Source organism: Maylandia zebra, linkage group LG19 (genome assembly GCF_041146795.1).
Source record: "Maylandia zebra isolate NMK-2024a linkage group LG19, Mzebra_GT3a, whole genome shotgun sequence".
Classification (NCBI taxonomy): domain Eukaryota; kingdom Metazoa; phylum Chordata; class Actinopteri; order Cichliformes; family Cichlidae; genus Maylandia; species Maylandia zebra.
This window is the reverse complement of record NC_135185.1, coordinates 28,754,940-28,774,577: the sequence shown is the minus strand read 5'-3', so window position 1 is coordinate 28,774,577 and position 19,638 is coordinate 28,754,940. Positions and strand designations below refer to the sequence as shown.

General features: G+C 42.0%; 2 protein-coding genes across 9 annotated transcripts in view; both read right to left on the bottom strand.

The window, feature by feature from the left end:
* The window catches only part of unc79 (unc-79 homolog, NALCN channel complex subunit), a 32,680-nt gene extending 17,049 nt beyond the window's left edge, over positions 1-15,631 (bottom strand). For 5 of the 8 annotated variants that reach the window (XM_076877485.1, XM_076877487.1, XM_076877488.1 and 2 more), the window contains exons 1-20: positions 15,503-15,631; positions 13,989-14,109; positions 10,436-10,749; positions 9,552-9,722; positions 9,282-9,377; positions 9,139-9,194; positions 8,301-8,430; positions 8,124-8,188; positions 6,682-6,770; positions 6,249-6,289; positions 6,009-6,037; positions 4,720-4,949; positions 4,324-4,495; positions 3,968-4,198; positions 3,677-3,867; positions 3,354-3,477; positions 2,393-2,533; positions 971-1,186; positions 458-685; positions 100-241 (exon numbers count right to left, since the gene is read on the bottom strand). In XM_076877485.1, the coding sequence (XP_076733600.1) occupies positions 100-241; positions 458-685; positions 971-1,186; positions 2,393-2,533; positions 3,354-3,477; positions 3,677-3,867; positions 3,968-4,198; positions 4,324-4,495; positions 4,720-4,949; positions 6,009-6,037; positions 6,249-6,289; positions 6,682-6,770; positions 8,124-8,188; positions 8,301-8,430; positions 9,139-9,194; positions 9,282-9,377; positions 9,552-9,722; positions 10,436-10,749; positions 13,989-14,109; positions 15,503-15,524 (2,809 nt within the window). In that variant the 5' untranslated portion in view covers positions 15,525-15,631. Of the gene's footprint in view, positions 1-99; positions 242-457; positions 686-970; positions 1,187-2,392; positions 2,534-3,353; positions 3,478-3,676; positions 3,868-3,967; positions 4,199-4,323; positions 4,496-4,719; positions 4,950-6,008; positions 6,038-6,248; positions 6,290-6,681; positions 6,771-8,123; positions 8,189-8,300; positions 8,431-9,138; positions 9,195-9,281; positions 9,378-9,551; positions 9,723-10,435; positions 10,750-13,988; positions 14,110-15,502 lie in introns of those variants that run through there. The other 3 variants (XM_076877486.1, XM_076877490.1, XM_076877491.1) reach the window with 3 other exon arrangements.
* A 904-nt stretch (positions 15,632-16,535) lies between these two features.
* On the bottom strand, positions 16,536-17,696 carry LOC143414062 (cytochrome c oxidase subunit 8A, mitochondrial). The gene is made up of 2 exons (XM_076877702.1): positions 17,497-17,696; positions 16,536-16,770 (listed from the first exon to the last, which is right to left on the bottom strand). The coding sequence occupies exons 1-2, from the start codon at positions 17,611-17,613 to the stop codon at positions 16,660-16,662; spliced, it is 228 nt and encodes a 75-aa protein (XP_076733817.1). The 5' UTR covers positions 17,614-17,696; the 3' UTR covers positions 16,536-16,659.
* Positions 17,697-19,638: the final 1,942 nt, after the last annotated feature.

The following is a 19,638-nucleotide window of genomic DNA, read 5'->3' as shown; positions in this document are numbered from 1 at the left end:
AGTTAAAGTCCAGTTAACCCTTAAAGGATGATTGGTATTCATCTGGCAGGTATTATTAATTTAAACATCAAGTTTTAAGCAGAACTGATCGATACACACCTGCGTGATCAGGAGATTGGCTGCTGGGGTTGTCGGTGTGCGTGCCACTCGGGTTGTCTCCTTCCTTGCTTTCATTCTCCACCCCGATGGAGAAATCTGGTGGAGGGGTAAGCAAGGTTTCCTCCAAACAATCTGTGGGCTCCTGTGGAGGAATGAGACTTGTTGGAGCTGAGTGAAAGGCATGCTTTATGTTGTGTGTTTACTCCAAAACAAAGGTAGCACAATTTGACACAGTGTTGTTTTTGGCGCTGTGGTTTGGGACACGTGGAGCTACATGCACTCATTCCAAAGCCCTGCCTGCCAAATGCACAAGGTTAATTCAAAGTTGATGCATAAAAATGCATGCTGTTTGTCTCACCACCAGGCGTATCTCTTCCCGGGGGGTCAGCCTCTCCAGGAGCTCACAGCCCAGCTGGTAACACAGGATGCTGGATTGGCACAGGCTGCACTCTAGGGCCTTCTCATCCTTCTGGCAGGTGTGTGAGCCACCCCACGGGGCCTGGAAGACATTGTTGATGATGCCCACGATATCCTTCCCCAGGCTGCTGTCTAGACCCAGCATCACACCGTCATCCTGGAGCTCCATCTGGGACAGCGGGGGGGAGACGACCATAAAAATAGAGGAACAAAAATTAGAGCACGACACACAAATCTCAAGATCCCACCGGTGGGTATTATTATCATTGTATAGTGTGTATGTGTCATTTTTCTCTACATGAATGACTGAGAAGAGTGACTCGCTTAAACTAGACTGTATAATGTGAGAATGGCTGTACAATAAGAAGGTTTATAACATGAGGACACACAAAAGAGAAGCATCAGAGACAGAACTTTAATCACAATTATAGGTTTTCATCAGGAAGGTGGTCACCTGCTTTAAGATGAGGTCAAACATCAGAATGAAACAGCCAAGGTTCATGTCATCGTCATCACAGTCCAGGTCCAGGGCGCAGTGACCAGCGGCATGACCCAGGTTTTTAAAAGGGCTGCAGCGAAGAGGGCTGCGGAAGGGGCTCCGGAAGGGGCTGGGAAAAGGGCTGAGAGTGTTGTGCTGGCCTCGACGTCCTGGATCTGACACCACACTCACCTGTGAGAAAGGAGAATAGTCATTAAACTGAAATATGTGTTTCTCTTCAGCTGTTAGGGTCACGTTAAAATGAGACAGAAAGCGTTGCGAGGCTGTAAATGTCAGTTAGACTTGTATATATCAATATGCATCACATACCTTTTTCATTATGTTATGTTACATTTTATTATGTGGTCCACAAACAAAAGTGTAAATAAAAGATCTATTCTAAGTAATAAAAAGGCAATGCTTGCAAATATTTGAAAAAAAGCTGTCAAAATATTCTAAACTGAGCATTTGCGGCTTTTATACAACAATTACGCCGTGCTCGAAGCTACGCCTTCTCCTCATTCCTGATGTCTCTGTGTTTATGTCCATCTTCGTCACTTCTAATGTTGTCAGCTCCCTCTCTGTGTGTGTTTATGTGTTTCTGCCAGAGTGTGGTGCTCCAACTCTCTTACTTTAATGCCTCATCTGCACAACTGGGAGCCATTCACTAATCGAGCTCACGCAAGTATATAAAATCTGCCAGACTGTTCACTCAATCTCATACACAATGGCATCATGAAACCTTGTAAACTGACTCCTAGTGTATTCTCTTTAACAGTACAAATGATATATCTTCTCGTAACTCAGGCACACCAGCTCATGCTCCATGCACAAGCTGCCCTCAGCAGCCTGACCTGCCCTCTGTTTAACAAGTGCTACAGCAAGCTGTGTTCGCTGTGTACAGCAAACACCATCCTGACAAAAAGCAAGGTATGACAGCAAATCTCACAAAGCATGTTTACATCTCCTAAAGTTAAACGTGAAGTAATACAGCAGGATCAGCTGCATGTCGACTTAATCTGGAGCCATCTGTGCGGATGTGTGGGTGTCTCTGAACATAAATTTATATTACAGCCAAATTCAATTAATCCCTTGAAGAGAGCTATATTTAGATATTGATGGTTGCCATGGTAACATACAGTCTATTCCAAAATGAACAGTGGGAAATAGAACCAAGAAGAATAGAAACGTGTACACCCCTAATCCAAAAAACACATCGACAGACAAAGCCCTAATAATAGCTATTCAGCTGATGATCTGAGCACAGTGAGGTGATGTGTTCTGATCTGTGTTGTTGTCAACAGCCACTGAAATGAATGGCAACAAAAGGCTGAAAATGGGGATTGATGTCTTTTGTCTTATTCTTAGGAGTATTTTTAGCATTGCGGTCCTCCTCACCCTACGAGCTCCAGTGTTGCCAGTCAGATCTGACGCGCGTGCCTTCCTCTGATTGGCCAGTTCCTTCAAAGAGTTCACTCCATCGGAGAACATCCCAATCAGCAGCTGAAGAGGCACCACGATGTCCAGCTCCGACAGCACCTGAGCTCCAACGAGACACACAAAAATGTGGATCATTTATTTATACTTGCTACTTGTGTGGTCTAAATCATAAACCAATCAGTCGGTGATAACCATAACCTGAACCCTATGGTATCAATTCTATAAATAGTTCTGGAGACAAACAGCCATTCAACTAACACACAGGATTTTTTCCTTTTCTCCAAAACATAGGGTTAGTGTTAGAAGGCATCACAAGGTTAATATACTTCTCACAAAGTAAATAGATTTAGTGTTATTACTTTTTGTCATCCTTAAAACCATACACTTGTACATGTCTGCATTACAGTTATTTTGAATGCATGCAGGTTTATAACTCTAGTCTATTTTTTGGGAATACTGGGCGGCGTCAGTTAATACCTTAAAAACTTTGGCTAGTAATATAAAAGCTCCGTATTTGGCAGAAAATTAGACTGCTGCCTGTGTGACTTTATCACACCACATGCCGAGAAAACATTAAACTGAAGCTCAACTTCTGTATTTGCTGTGAACGTGACCTATTTACTCCAGCTAAATTAATACAATCTCTTGATCACAGTTGTGAGAGAAAACTTGAAATTGATCCATGTATACAGGGCGGCAAGCTGTGAGTGCATATGGGATGAAAGGCTAAATCCCTCCTATCTCCATCCGTCTCATTCTGTGACCCAGATCCATATTCAGCAGGGCCCCTGCCCAGACTCTCGCACTCTACGACAACCTGTGCAATTCACACTCACTGTGGATAGAACGGCGGGATGAGAACTTGACACAGGACGGCGTGTTTCTGTGTGCTTTCGTGTGTTTGTGTGTGCATGCTTACATGAAGCCACAGCAGAGCCTGCTCTTGCACAGACGCGGGGTAGCCAGAGAATCTGCAGCTGATGAAGCCAAACATTTCCTCCATAGAGAAGGGAAGTGGGCACAGCTCAATATCAAACATCTTGCTGTGAATAGAATAACAGCAGTACCATATAAATTCATCCACATAGCGATCCTTTGATACTGTTACACAATGAGTGATGCTAACTTGTAATATTTTAAGTTTTTTTTTTAATTATTATTATTGTGCTGCAATTTTACTGCAAGCATCTCTGCCCACTGTATGCAATATATGCCATGAACAGTTAAGGGAGATGGATATACCTGAGCACTTCCCGGAACTCTTTGAGCTGGTTGTCGGGCACCTCAGTACGGATGGCCTCCAGCCACTCAGGCATAAAGCACTCCCACAGTGGCTGACTAATGACGTTGTAAGGTATTAGACACAGGATGCGGTTCAGACCCTCTTTCAGCTGTGTCACTGTGCTACATGACTTATCCCAGTAACCGCCCACCTGAGAAAAATGTGCATAGACCAGTTTAGACCAGTGAAAACTCTCCTTCATGTAAGGTATTAAAATCCTATGATCTTATGATGACGCTGTAATATCTTACCCTTGCAAATTCTACAGGTTTGGGCAGCAGGCACATGACCATGACATCAAAGCGCACTTCACACACTGTCTTTAGCCACTTTGTGACAAACTGGGGCTTCAACTTCTCCACTAGGCTTCCGACTTCGTCGTCCATCATGTAGGCGGTGGAGTGAAACCACTGGAAGACCATGCTGACCAGCCGAGCCAGACTCTCTGTGGGCGTGTTCTCATTGGGTGTGCACAGACTTACCTGCAGATGTGAACAAAGAAACTCGGAAATTGAAAAGAGAAGTGATGAGAGGCAATGTGCCATACACATCGTTTTTGCCTGCTCCCTGTTACTGACAGATACAGCGACACCCTGTGATTACGCACCAGGAACCAGATGCCAAACTGACTTAGAAGGCGCTGGTCATGCTGGTCATCCTCTTTGTTATCAAACTCAATGTTGTCCAGAGAGTGGTGGGAGGCAGACAGGCCCATCTGACGACGCCGATTCAACTCAAACTCACGCTGCTCTGCATGAATTTCTGCCTCTTTTAGGAGGCTGGAGGTATACACAGGATAAGAGAGGGATTTGAGAGGGCACAGAGAGAAGGTCATATGTGAGATAGAGCAAAGGAGAAAGAGCAGAGGAGAAAATCTCACTTTTTTTCGTTTGTTTTTGTTATTTGTTTAATCTGAACTGAGGCAGCATTGTTGTCTTTATATTTGTCTTGAAGTGTGCTTCACAGAGTCACAACTATATGCTCTGTAACACCGTGCATGTACCTGATAACGGCTTCCACGGTGCACACTAGCTCCTCTGCTCCGCACTCACGGGTGTTGATGGGAGGGGGCGAGGTCTGGTACAGATGGGTCTCCGCCGCAGCCCCCACCTCGCTGCTGTGGTGGTTGACATGGCAACGCTTGCAGTAGCGGACAGGCCGGTTGCCATGTCGCCCGCAGCAGCCGGCTGAAAAGCAGGTGACCACAGCCCTTCTAACATGAGAGCTACAGTTCTGCAGTTTGAAGCCAAGAAACAAGGGGGGGAGCAGAGGGAAGAGAAATCAGTTTGTTTCTATTCTTGTATAATAGAAAAATAAAAAAAACACTTCCAATAACGCCTGATGACAATCGTCTAAAAATAAACATCTCTCAGGGCTCAAAGGCAACTCTGATAATGAATATCACTCTCTCCGAAGATACAAGGATCTGTCCACATCTAAAGCAATAGAACAAGTCTTTATGTGTCCCCGCGGTGTCTCAGGTTTCTAAAAATAAAAAGCATGGCACTAGAGAGCCACCCTAATCTGATCAGTCTCTAATCTTGTGCCATTAGAGGCATGAATTGCTCCCTATCAAATTAACATATCTGGCCTCAGATGGTGAGTGCTCTTATTCATCCATGTTGCTTTGAACAACAAAAAAATGCTACTCTGATAATACTCATACTGTTGTTCTCGCATCACGGCTCTTAGATATCATTATGTACTCAAAAGTAGCTATTTTAAAATGACAAGTAATGCCTCATTTATGAGTAATATGTCTCAGCTAACACTGAAAGAGCTAGCACAAATCTCAGTTGGAGAATGATTGGAACAAAAGCTGCTCCAAAAGGGAGGTGGTGAATTATAAACGGCTGGGCAAACCATGGTGGAGGCCAGCTGTTTCAGAGGACAAAGAGAGGCAGCTGCTGACCTGACGGGAATACCTGAGATCATCATCACGCACTCAGTTTTCCCAGTGTCACCCAGGAAACAAGCAGGAAGCACTCAGCAACAGCAAACAAAGATCAGGCCCCAACAGGTTATTTTGAAAGGTCTTTACTGAGCTGCTTCAGTGAATGGACTCTTCAGGGGAGATTCAGATTCACAAATAAATGAGCTAACTATGGATCACAAATAAAGTGTATCTAAGTTCATGTTTTCACAGGTCAGGGAAGTCCTCTATGTTTTACCAGTGTATTGTTTGCTGTGGAGACTTTTATTATTGTGAGGAAGTCAGGTTAATAAGTAATGGCAATGACTGAGAGTACACAGCACCGTTAATGTCATTATGCTGCAGTGTAAATGTCTTACCTTCTTTTGACAAATGGCAGATATCTCTGCTGCAAGAAAAATAAACATAACTGAAATACAACTGTTTGCAAAAAACATACGTATGTCTTGAAAATTGGTTATATTTTCATGGAAATTAGAACCTCAATATAAAATATATGGCAGCTTGGAACACAACGCATAGCAGCTAATAAAGGTTTTATTGTAGAGTGCATACGTATCTTATCTTTACTCAGCACCTTTTTGACTGTAAATGCTCACCTTGGGGCAGGAGTACATCAACAAGCCATTCAGCGTGATCTCTGGAAAGGTCGAAGAAATTATTTAACAATGCATGACTTATGTGTATGATATAAATACAGTCATTCCAACTGGTGTATACACATCGGTATCAGCTTCCTTACAGAGCTGGAACACAAAAATATCTTCTCAATAACAAAAAAACCCTGAAAAGCCAATTTTATTATAATAGTCTCTGCGCTAAAAAAAAAAAGAGAGACAAGTGGATGTGCTTTTTTGTAATGATGATCTCATTATTGGCACAAGGGAATTATGTAACCATGCCAATGTGTTTCCCCTGGGTTACAAAGAGGAATAATGAGGGAGGCGGTAGGTGATGTTTGTTTGCAATAGCATCCCACTCAAGGAGGGGGAGGATTGAGGGATGGAGGAAAGAGGTGAAACAGATGCGTACCCTGCTATCCTCTGGCTGCACTCTTCACATATATAAAGAGGAGGGGGCTTGTCTCCCAAGGCCACAGAAAGAGTAGGATCTATACACATCTGCAAAAGTAATAAAGTTAGTCTGAGATAATGGAGGTGATATTTGAAAAATTAACACATTATATTCAATGTTTTATTTGCAACCAAGATGAAATACAGTAAAAGTAATGAGGTTTTCTTAGGTTCCAAATAGCTAAATAATAGGACACTTACACTTTACACACATTGACCACTTTGTTAGGTATACCTTGGCATTCAAACGATGCTCAGTTGTTACTAAGCGGGCCCAAAGCGTGCCACCACCTGCAGCCTGAGCTGTTGAAATAAGTCTTCTAACCTAAGTATTCTAACCGTAGCATCTGAATGTAGCAGCAAAATGAAGGCTCCTCAACCAGGTATCTTCTGTTATCCAATTTTGGTGAATTGTAGTCTCAGTTTCCTGTTCTTAGCTGACAGGAAGAACATCCAGTGTGGTCTTCTGCTACTGTATCCCATCTTCACTGACTGTAGTTGCACTTCTCTGACCTCTAACATCAACAAAGCATTTTCACACATTTTCTCTTTTTTCAGGCCACTCTCTGTAAACCTGAGAGACGCATGTGTAGGCAAACGCAAGAAGACAAGCAATTTCTGAGATACGCAGACCAACCTGTCTGACACCAACAACCACATTAAAGTCAAATCGCTTTTTTTTCCCCATTCTGATGCTCAGTTTGAACTTCAGTAGGTGTCTAGATAAATGTTGATGCTGCCATGTGATTGGCTGTTAACAGGTACACCTAATGAACTGGCCAGTGCATTTTGTCAATTATAAGCACAGCGATTTTATAACATATGATGTAAATTTAAGAAGTTCACATTTTCCACGTGTCCCTGTCACATATCTAGGCTACTCTCTCACCCAACAAATCATGTGACGCCTTTACCTGTGTCCCCACGCCTCTGTGTGGATGGCTGCGTGCATATGCTGCTCCACTGTCTTGCAACCTGTGCCTGGCCCTGTGCTAAACGCCAGTGCTCGTGGCCTCAATGTTCAGATGGTGCACTGTAATTCACTGTGCTTACTCGATGCCACCCTATCCTCAAGGGCTGCATGGGGTCACCGCTTTCAATTAAAGCCCCCCTTCCCCCACCATACCCCCTTCTTTGCTTCTGGTAATTGAAATCCACCCCCTTTCTACCCGCCTGTTCCTACTCTGTCCGTTTGTGCACAGCTGAGTAAAGGCTGACAAAGCAGAGCAGCACCAATCGCTGATATAAAGTAGCTTAGAATCGGACATGGCAATCTAAGCAAGGCCATATAAGACCTTCCCCTATGCTTACCCCATTCATTTCTCAAGGGAAGACTATCTATTTATGCATCCCAGAAGCATAAAATATTTAAGCTTTAATGATTTTTGAGATTGCAGTCACCTTAACAGCAGGTTTATTGATGGCATTGTGGCATTCGATATGTTGACAGTGGATGGGATTCCAGGCTGAACCAGGAAATGGAAGAGAGAGAGAAATAAGAAAAACAATTGACAGGTGACCACTTTGATAAGTCTAAAGTCTGGTAAAGAAGTAGATGTGGCATAAAGAGAATCTGACCTGTGTACTGCAGTCCTCTGTATTCACTGATGGCTCCTGGTGGCTTCAGGTTCGGCCAGTAATGAAACAGCATCTGCACAGCTGGAGGTTTAACTTGGGATGGGCCATAGGATATGACATAAAGCAGATCCTGCATACAAGATAAACATCATATGTACATGAAAGTGCTGGTATATTTAGGTACATTTGAATATGAATGCAGACAAAGTAAAATAGTAAAGACTAAATCTAAATTTAAAGTAAAATGTAAAAAACAGTAACCAGTAGGCAACGTATTCAGGAGCAAGCAGGGGTGTGTAATGCTGCAAATTATGATATCAATGAGATACCAAGTAAATAAAGGCCAGTATTGCTGATACCACTACCAGCAGAGATACTTTTAACCTATAAAGGCAGCTTATGTAGAGGAGCCCAGCCTTCATCTTTTAGCTTTTCATTTATTTTAAGCTGCAGGGGTTTGTGTTATATTAATGCAACAGCAATACCAGCTGTGTGTTAAATATGAAGCTACGTGCTATTAGCTTAGCAAAGAGAAAAGACTAGAAGCAATTTAAAAAGCTGGCCTGGAATGTAAAAAAAACAGGATGTGGTTCAAGGATAAATCTGTGCTAGCTTTTCTCATGATAAGCAAATCGTAATTGTATTCTTTCAGTACTATTCAGTACTAGTGGGTACTGTTTTCTCCAGCCTCTAGTCTTTTTGCTAATGTAGCTGAACGGTCTGCTTGTTAGCTTCATATTTAGTGCCACTTTTTTGTTAGGCACAGTACATTTCATATTTCTGCAGATAAAAATAAAAGACTCTTAAATCTACATTATGTATCTAAAAGGAGAAATACCTTCCACACTTCCTGTTTGTACTTCATTAGACATTCCAGCAGCTGACAGTGATAAACTAGAAAGAAGCAGAGATCAGATTAACTAAAAGGCAGTTATTACAGTTGCCTTTGGATATCTTAATACTTTGAATATGATTGTTTACCTGGATTTGACGTGTACTGCATTGCAATCATGAGCATAGATGAGGCAGACAAATTGACATAGGCTGGGACTCCCCCCTCCTTCCTACTGGACCCCACTATACACAGGCAAAGAAGGGAAAGAACAATAATGTGAAGGATCACTTCTTTTGTTTGTTGCAGTACAATAGTTGAGAGACAAGTGAATGTGCAAGCCTTAAACCTTTACTTGTCTTTCTAGACATATCATTTAGCAGTTTCATTATGACTGTCTTGTGATAAGTCATACTCACATATAGCCATGGGAAGGAAAGAGGTGCTCAGGTATTCAATGATGTCTTTGTGGAGGAAAGGGGGAAATGTGGCTAAAGTGGAAATCATAGTATAGGGCAAAGTGCTGAGAATATCATCGTTCAGAAAAGGCAGGAGGCAAGTTGTCGTATAAAAAATGGATTGTCCCAGGTCTGAGAAGAAAGGGAAAATGCAAAAAAAGACAAAGAGAGATACACAGACACTCCTTCAATCAGCTGTACATACAGTATTAGCATACTGTATGCAGCCACAGATGTCAAAATTTCATGAAATTTCAGTTATTTATTAGTAGAACTGAAAAAAAAATACTTGGAAATGTGAGCTTCTTTAAAAGCCACTGAAGTAAACTTTACCCTCAGGAAAAGTAGAGAAATCTAGTCAAGCAAATGATTTTTTATGCATTTGAGGGTTTGTCTGTTTTTTAACAATGGTCAAATATTCATGAAAAGTAAGAGCACTGACTGTGATGCAGCCTTGGCTGTGAAAAACTGTGTGGATGTAACTCATTCTCTAATGTGTTTGTGATGTGTTAAAACAGCATTACACTTGCCTATGTGTGTTTCCCCTTATATATTTGCACATGACAACATAAGTAAAAACATTTCTCCCACTTTGCATAACAAACATGCAGTCAAGTATGATACACAGAAGAGAAGGCCTATGTCTGGTGTATCCAATGGCTTATGAACGATTAAGTTGACAGGATCCAGCGTGCTCCCAATCACCCCATGCATCCCTCAAGATCCTCAGCAGGACTTCTCTCCTCCCGTTACAAAAGAGGCCAAAAAAGCAGCAGTGGCTTCATGCAGGCCAGACGGTTCGGGGATGATGATGACAAACAGTGGTGCACTGGGCCTTGACTCACCATGCTGACCGTGCTGCAGCAGGGGCACGAGGTCAAGCAGGGTCACGAGGGTCACATAGAGGCCCTGATAGTCCAGAGAGGGGTACTCTGAGAGCTGAGCGTCCCGACTCTGCTGCCCCTGCCCCCCGCGGTCTGACGGGGCATCGCGCAGAACGCTGTAAAGGAGGGAGCGAGTAACTGTAGGGTTGATGGAACTGACTTGTGGTCTTAGAGATGGGGTGAGTGGGAATGGCACAGGAAAAAGACACATGGTCATGGGCACGGCCAAATTGGAAGCTTCCTGGTTCTCCTTCCTGCCTGTGCGGGACAGAATGCTGCTCCGGGGCGGGAGGGGAGGGGAGGGAAGGTAGGAGAGGGGAACAAGGGAAAAAAAGAGACAACAAAGACACAAAAAAACAGCACATTACATTGAAATGGCACTACAGAGACAGCGTAAATAGAAAAAAACAAACCCAGATAAACCCCACATAGGATGCAGTGTCTCACTATTTAACTGTATAACTGCAGGCACGGGCAATTTTTCCCTGCGCTGTCTGTTCCGTGTGACTTTAATTGAATTTATCTCGTTTTGTCTATCTTTGCACTTGGAAAACAAACAAAAAAAACATGAGCACAAACTGCAATGATCACTGCATCTCATGCGTATCTGGTGACAAGGAGCAAAAATATAAAAAATGGCATGTTTTCAGTGGCAACCCCATACTTCTCCAAAAAGGGACAGCTCAAACGGCTGTCCCTCGATGGCTGCCATCTTCCAATCGGCAAGGTCAGTGGCTACCATGCAAAAAAAAAAGGCCAATGAGCCATAACAGTATATTTTCCAAATGAAATTTCCTTGTCTTTAGTGGGGCTGTCAAGGATGGGAGTGACACCAAATTGGTTCGGGAAAATACAGAGGTGACACTTTTGAAACATGCTTCAGCCAGTAATAAACATGTGTGTGAGGTTAGATCAAGTGCTCTTAGGTCACAGCACATGTTTATTGCACCAGAGAAATAATGTCTGTATGCATACATTATGATACTGTACCAGTATCATCAGGAGAAATAATGAGATCCAACAGGCATATGGATTCAGGTTTCTAAAATAAATGTAACAACTAATCTACAGTAGAGGAGAAACTATAATGACAAAGGAATAGGTTGTATCGGGGGAGATGACTGGTAGCATTATGTTTGTGAGCTAATGCAGGATGGACAATTGTGTTTGCTGTCCCCTGGGGAAAGGTGGTGGACATATTCGATTTTAAAAGAGGAGAAAAACAAAAAAACAAAAGCAAAAACTAGTCGGGTTGAGTGTGGAGCGTCTAGGGTGGAGGAGGGAGGAGGGGGAGGGCCAGAGAGCATTGCTCTTTTTTTTTCTTTTTTTTTCTTTCTTTTTTTTACTGCACATTATTAAAGAGCTAAGCTGTTCTATCAGGCAAATGATTGGGATTTACCATGAGAGCCCAGATTATAAATGTTGATGTATTGCTTTTTTTTTTGGCTTCTTTTTTTTTAAAAGGTCACTCAAAAAGTAGAGTTGCAGCATTTGGAGTTACATGGCAAGTGAGAAAGGGGATTTCTTTTTTTTTTCTCAGATTTTTAACATGGCATAAGAACAGTATAAGGTACCATCATGTGACTGATCCCCTCAAAGTTATACTCTGTAGGATTTAAGTCAGCGTAGATTCATTAAACTATGTAATCAAAGCTGTGTTATTATACAGCATAAACTCAAACAGGACTTATAGACAACGACAAGACTGTATCTCAGAGTATGACTTTTTCACTGCCCATATTTCATATAGAAAACATCATTAATTTGAACAATGAACATAGACATAAACATCAGACGCGCTCACACACACACGCGCGCACACTGAACATATACACGCAAAGACACACGCATATGTGCACACATACACACAAAACGACACGAGAAAATTACAAACGACACATAAAACACATGTAGAAATGCACTGATACGGACACATGACATACATTTACTGTCAAACCCTGCGCTGTCGTTGCAAAATCATGGACTACATGTGTGTATCAGTTACTCAAAGCACATGTTTCCTGCATTAACATGTTGACAGGTGTGTGAAGTGAAACAACTGTGCTGTGTCTGAAATAATGGCTAAACAGTCTGTTGCAACGTCAGTGCTCACTGATACAGAGAGCTCAGTCTGACGAAGCCGTGCCTCATCTTTAAGAACGCGTATAAAACTTGATGGTAAAGAGATAACGTAACCCTCTAGCTGACCTGAAATTTGTGCATGAATCAACAACCTCCTCCTTTGGCTATTTCTTTTCTGCGAAGATGACACACGCCTGCTCCACTTCTCAAGGCTCGCTACTCCCACTTTCCCACTCTCTCTCCCTTTTGATTTTTTCTTCTATTTCTTCACCCCGGGCTTCAGAAGGCACAGGTGTATGGATAATCCTGGAGTCCCCGCTGAGGAATCCAGACTCCTCTAATGGTGGGCAGAGTGATTTTGTTCTGCATATCTGAGGCTAAGAGACTGTGCTTCGGGAAAATATCAAAGAACCGTTAACAGTGGCATCATATTGAGTGACTCTTTTCTCGCTCGCTTGATACTGCCCCGCAGAGGCACAATCGTCACTCGAGTTAATGCCCATTCCCAGAGTTGCCACCCCTGTCACGCTCAATCTGTGCCCTGAGAGGCTACATTTGAAACACCCCAGTGACTGGTTCAGGACAGCCCTTCAGCAAAGTATGGAGTATCCAGGATACTCTGTGAGCACCACGGCAGAGGAATAATCCTTATGGATGGCTGAGGAGTTGTGTAGAATTGAGGCCAGCAGCCAATCTCAAATAGATTGCACCCTAAGCTGATAATAATGATAGAAGTGAGGCCCACCATTTTTTTTTATATAAATTAGCTAATAAGAAAAGACAGTGCCTCTGTTCTCACTGAAGCTGGCGGGTAGTAATACTGGAACCACAAGAAATATCCTATCTCTGCAGAGCATGTCTGGAAAAATGAAGCTCCAACTGGACAGAGAGGGAAAAAAAAAGAGGAAATAGTGCTCTATTAAATTAGACGTGTTCAAAATGGCTGCCTACTTGACCTATGCTGGAAGAGGAAATAACAGGCTGTTCCCTTCACAGCACCCAAGAGAGCAGGCTGACCCTGCAACTGCATAGCCGGAGGAGCTGAACTCCAGGCCCTCTGGGAAGGACACAGCAAACCGCCTCAGGAAAGCGTTCATCTAGCAACCGACCACTGAATCAATAAACATCACTGAGCCATCTATCTCCGCAGCTGCCTTAAAAAGACGACACCATAATTACACAGGAAATCTGCTACAGTCTGTATCTTTCAGAGCAGAAGAGGCGAGGCAACATCTGCCATGATGGCCACTTCCCTAACTTCTTGCTGACATTATGAATTGATACGAGACATTGAATTGTGTCACTGTCATGCCTTTGAGAAAGTGTGTCAGAGCGACCTGCTGTAATTAATCTCATCTGATTGTGAAGGAAGCTAATATCAAACATTCTACAATCTTTACTTCACCTGGTGGCTCCAGAGCAGGGTACTTACCTGAGCAGGGTTTGGGAAAAGTATTTCAGTGTGTTTGCAATGTCTGTTCCGGAGGGCACTGGGTAAATATTGTGTTGCACACGGTTGTGATACTCTTGCAAGTATCGTATCTTAGAGGCAACTGGACAAAATAAAGAGCAGAGCAACAAGCAAATCAACACTAGTGAGATATGATGCACGACAGCAAAGCCATATATCATGTAACTGAACAAGCTGTTAGGTAGCATTTAACATGAATCCTTCAGCTATGAAGTTAAACAAAAAGTCTGTTTTCCCATGGTTCTCTGGCCTTCACCGGGTGACCTTTTTTGTCATAGCAGCAGGTCACAGGAAGCCCTAGAGGAGGCAGTAACCTACTGCTTACAGAAACAAGCTCACACACGAAAGGTTGCCAGTTCAAGTCCCAAGACAAGCTGGGAAAATGTGGTTATAGCGAACACGAAAGGGGGCTTAAGAAGCAACACAGAGGAACATTTCTGTAATGAGCCCAGCTGGCTGCACTATATTGAAGTAATCTCTGTAGGTTCAGATATGACTGTGCTGTTTGTTGTTAGGAGTTCAAATATGTTGAAGTGGGTGATCGCTGACCCATTTTCTGTGACTTTAGGCAGGAATGTTTAGCTTCCTTCCTGACCTGTAAATGACAAACCCCAAAATAAAAATAACAGCTGCAGGCTTGGAGGATTGTCTGGTCAAAGCATGTGCTGCGATAAATACTGAAGCACAGCATCTTTCCGGTTCATCATAAAATTAAACCTCCTCGGAAAGATAGGACTTTTTTTTTAAAATATTTTTCAACCTTTTAATAATATTGTTATATATATATATAATATGTTAGTCACAACAGCAGATTCAGCGTTTTCTGTTCATTCCCTCACTTACTGTCTACCAAACAACAGGAGCAACACCCAACTTTTAACCAGCTGATGGGGCTGGGAACCCCTAACACTGAGTTTGACCCCGTCTTTTATCTATTGTTTACGGTAAAATAAAAAATAAAAAAAAATAGAAAAACAGAAGACAGCGGCTGGTGTCCACCTGTTCACAACCAGCGAAGTGGAATGAACAACAGACGTCAATATAGTGTGATCAGACCCCACGATTGATCAATATGAAGCCACCATATTGTTCAGTAGCCTGTCAGGTCGACCTTGAGACCAACATTACACTTCGCTTTTCCCACGCGCCTCAGCCAGCCACGTCAATCAAAATCAAATAAAATAGAAATAAATAAATCGGACCACAGAGCGATTCGGACATGGAATTGTTCCATCAACATGCAGAGAAACAGAGGGTGATTCAGTGGCTCTCTGTGTGCACTGAGACCTCCAGCCATCCTCTGCAGTGAGAGGACGTGTTGCAACCTGCCTTGGCAACCGCGGTTTCATCACCAAGGACAGCTCCCCTTGTTCGCTTTCTTGGTTAAACCAAAAAAAAAAAAAAAAATCAGTTTCCAGCCCCCTCACAAGACAAAACAGAAACACGCACGCACGGATACACACAGCCGTACTTACACTGCTCTGCCTTCGTAGACATTTCGCAGACACTTGGGGAAACATAAAACCCAGACTGTCAGTTGTTTTGATAGGTTTTTCCCTTCCCGGCGTTGTGTTTCCCTCAGTCGTGAAAAAGTGACTATGCCCCCTTGCAGCCCAGGCTCGTCTTGATTGTACCACTTTGCACGACGGATTTATACGCTGTGGTGTTTTAGCTGTGCTTCGGTCGCTTTTGCGATCTTTGAACGGAAATAAAGGGAGGGCTTGTTTTGTAAATCGTTTTTATATATGTTTTTTGAGGTGGTGGTGGGGATTTTGCTCTCTCGTTGCAGAGATGGGTGGTGACATATATGTGACACACCACACCTTTCCAAATGGACTGATCCGGCTTTGACAAATTGTCATTCAAGAATTCCGACAACCCTGTTTGAGCTGATTATAGGAGGGAAATACTAAGCACCTCCGCTTATTTGCCTCAGTGATGCTTTACATGTGTGTATTTGTAATGCATGAAATGCTAAACATGCAACAGATGGTTGTCACACCTTCTTAAACATGTCCTTGAGAAAACATCGTGGGTTTTCTTTCCCCTATTTTATATAAATACAGCATATTGGCCACCGTGGATTGGCAGCGTGTCCTAATATTTTTATACTGATATTTAGTAATATTAATATTAATCTCCACTATCAGCTGGGCGCTTTAAAGAGTACATTGTTATCCAATAACACTTTCGAGCTATAAATGTGCATGTGTATGAATACTTAAGCCTGTGTCTAAATGCAGCATTTCTCATTTAAGCGGCACTTCCGCTAGTAGATGCAGGAGTGAACGATAAACAGACCCTACGGTCTGAGGTCCTGACAGACCCTTCCCATCATGGTTTCTGCCAAGAATTTTGTCTATACTCCTAACTGATGAAAATGATATCCTCAAAGTGTGTTAAAGCAAAAATGTTGTCTTTTTTTTATATATCACCCTCAAAACAGTCAATAATCTCAGAAATAAAATACACAATAGTTATCATATGTAACTGTTTATATAGGAAAATAGCTCAGTCAGACTTCAGATTTAACAAAGGTTTTACTTTTTTTCACGAGATTTTACACAGTGGAGAGAGGTTCACACAGTGACATTGCTTGGGTGTCTGTCTGCAGAGTTCCTGTAGAAATCAATCATGTTGAGGTATTCTGGCCTTGTCTTCGATATTCTGGGATATGATGCATGATCCAACCAGCCGGGGCCAGGAGAGTCACAGCAAACACGCATAAGGCAAAGGTAGACTGCTGTAAGAAAGTCCAATAAAATATAACCATGAGTGTTTTATTCACAGACACTGCAAATGTAATCTACATGAAAGGTTATAATACACATTCAATGCAGTGTTAGTGTTTGAGCTCTCAAATATCTTCTTTCATATGTTAAGTTGAACAGAAAGGACTAAGCCAATGAACACGACAGAGGGTCCCAGTCTTAGTGACTCACTGCGTGATATAACTTCACCGCCACCACCCACTTATATTTTCCTGCCATAATATTCTCTCTGTACCTCTCCACCATGGTATTCCTAACCTGGGATGAGCTTTGTAAAAGCCCCTATGGATGTCCCTTAGGACAGATCAACAGATTTATAGTGGCATAAACACTTCCTGCTATGCTGCAGTTCCATCATAGGATCCCTTTACAGAGGCCAGAGCAGACTTATAAATAACAAATGAATAAAACATCTCTTCCACTCTGCAGACTGGGGAATGCAGTTCGCTTGAATTCTTCGCATTAAGGGCATTTGAACCATCACAGACATTGACTTCCAATGACTGACTATTTTATATTGTTTGCATTTTTATGCCACCATAGTCCCTAAAATGGCATTACTTGTGGTTTAGCATCCATTCAGTACAGGAAAAATATTACTGCAGTTCTTGCTTTTGTTGCAGGACATTATACAGTGTAGATATTCAAGGATGTCTGCCTGTTCAATTACAAGTACAATAAAAGTTAGTCAGTCCTACCACTGGCCCAATCTTTTCCTTGGGTGGCTTGCTGCAGATGGTTGACCTCTGATTTTGCTTAATGTTCTTCAGCAGCAGCAACCTGGTTAGTGTGGGTCTCCTAAAAAGCAAGGACATCTTTCTTGAGACAGCTCACAGTAAATCTTGTTCACAGAAGAAAAATGTGTCTCTGGAAACTTCTCCTCACATCCTGTGAGATACTGACAGATAGCCTGTACTTTTATCTAATTCCCATCACTCTTCCAGGGAGGAGTTACTTCCATGGACCAAAGACACTTGTATAAACATACAGAATGAGTTCTCATCACAGCAAATTCGGTCTTGGTTGTGTGCCTGAAGATTAAAGTGGACTGAAAGGGGGAAATATTGGTTACAAAACACTGATTTCGAGCCTGAATGAGCACACAAGGTGTCTTTTTTAATGCTGAACAGTCGTTAGTTAAGCACACAAAGTCCTAAATTAAGAACACAGCGATCAATTGTTGGCAATTGTTTACAACATTTTTCTCTCTAGAAAGTACACAGGACACAGAGTGCTGAAGAAGTAATATGCATTTGCTGGATTTTTGATAATCCATGTAACAAATATTGATTAATATTGATAATACAACAACAGCATTCAATTTAATTCAAGTTTATATATATATAGTACCAGCTCACCACAATAATCACCTGAAAGTGTTCTATACTGTAAGATAAAGTTCCTACAGTATTGGAGAAAACCTCAAGCCACCCCCAATGAGCGCATACTTTGCAACCATGGGAAGGGGAAACCTCCCTGTAAACAGGAAGAAATCACTAGCAGAGCCAGACTCATGGAGGGGAAGCCATCTGCAGAAGCCAACTGAGGGTGAGGGGAAAGAGAAAACATAAAGTCCAGTAATAACCTGAGCCTATAGCAGGATAACTAAGCGAAAGTTTAGGGTTTGTTGATCCAGCCCCAACTATACCTTTTATCAAAAAGCAAAGTGTTGAGTCTAGTCTTAAAAGTAGAGACAGCGTCTGTCTCGTGAATCCAAACTGGGAGCTGGCTCCACAGGAGAGGGGCAGCATAGTTGAAGGCTCTGCCTCCCATTCTCGTTTTTAAAAACTCAAAGAACCACAAGTAAACCTGCAGTCTGAGAGTGACATGCTCTGTTGGGATAATATGATACTATGAGGTCTTAAAGATATGATGTGGCCTGATCACTGTGAGGAAAATAATTTTAGAGTCAATTCTTGATTTAACAGTGGATTAACCAGAGGCTTTTTAGAGAACATTTAGCTATCAATAACTGTATTACTATCACTACACAACTTGTATATTAATTCCATATATAGATAGAAATTTTTGTCATTTCAAAAAAAATATTATGGTATCTGAACCAGAACCACTTAACAAAAATCTTCAAAAGATAGTCTTCACAAGTCAACACAAAGACAGGGCTATCCAGATGTCTGAGTAAATCTCTTGTATTTCTATTCTGTTCCATTCTATTCTGTCCTTCTATTTAATAGACTGGAGGACAGACTGCCTGAATAAAACCAAAGGCATGTATTGCTTAACTTTGTCATTTAAGGCTTTTCCTTTTTAATTCCTTACTCGGGGTGATTGCAGGGTAATTGTAGATTTATATCAACATGGCAAGTCGATGCAAATAATAAAACAGTGTCCATTGTTTATGATTATTTGAAACCTATAGTGTACATACAAAAAGGTTTTGGCACTCACATTACATGTATTCTGTCGCCCTCAACAGGATGCAGTAAGAACTAGATCTAGCTGGGAAAAAACAGAACCAACTTTATCCCTGAAGTCTTTACTACTAGCATATACCTGTTCACACAATAGTCGACACTGAATAAGAAAAATATTCCAAATCAAACAGTGTTAAGGGATCAATACGTGTATGTATTGCAAAGATGCATTGCTGCCGTTAGCTTTAACATAATAATCAAGGCGAAAATTGGTGGTGCAGCCTGCATCACAGTAACGTCATCTCATAGGTCTGCCTCTAAATGAAAGAGGGAAAGGTTAATAGACAAACCATGCGCTGGGTTGCATTGTCTGGAACATTTTCTATAATATTATACTTAAAATTGCATACCGCTGTTCGTCACAGCTCCCGATTCTCCTGCAGAATTACTGACAATGTCATCAGT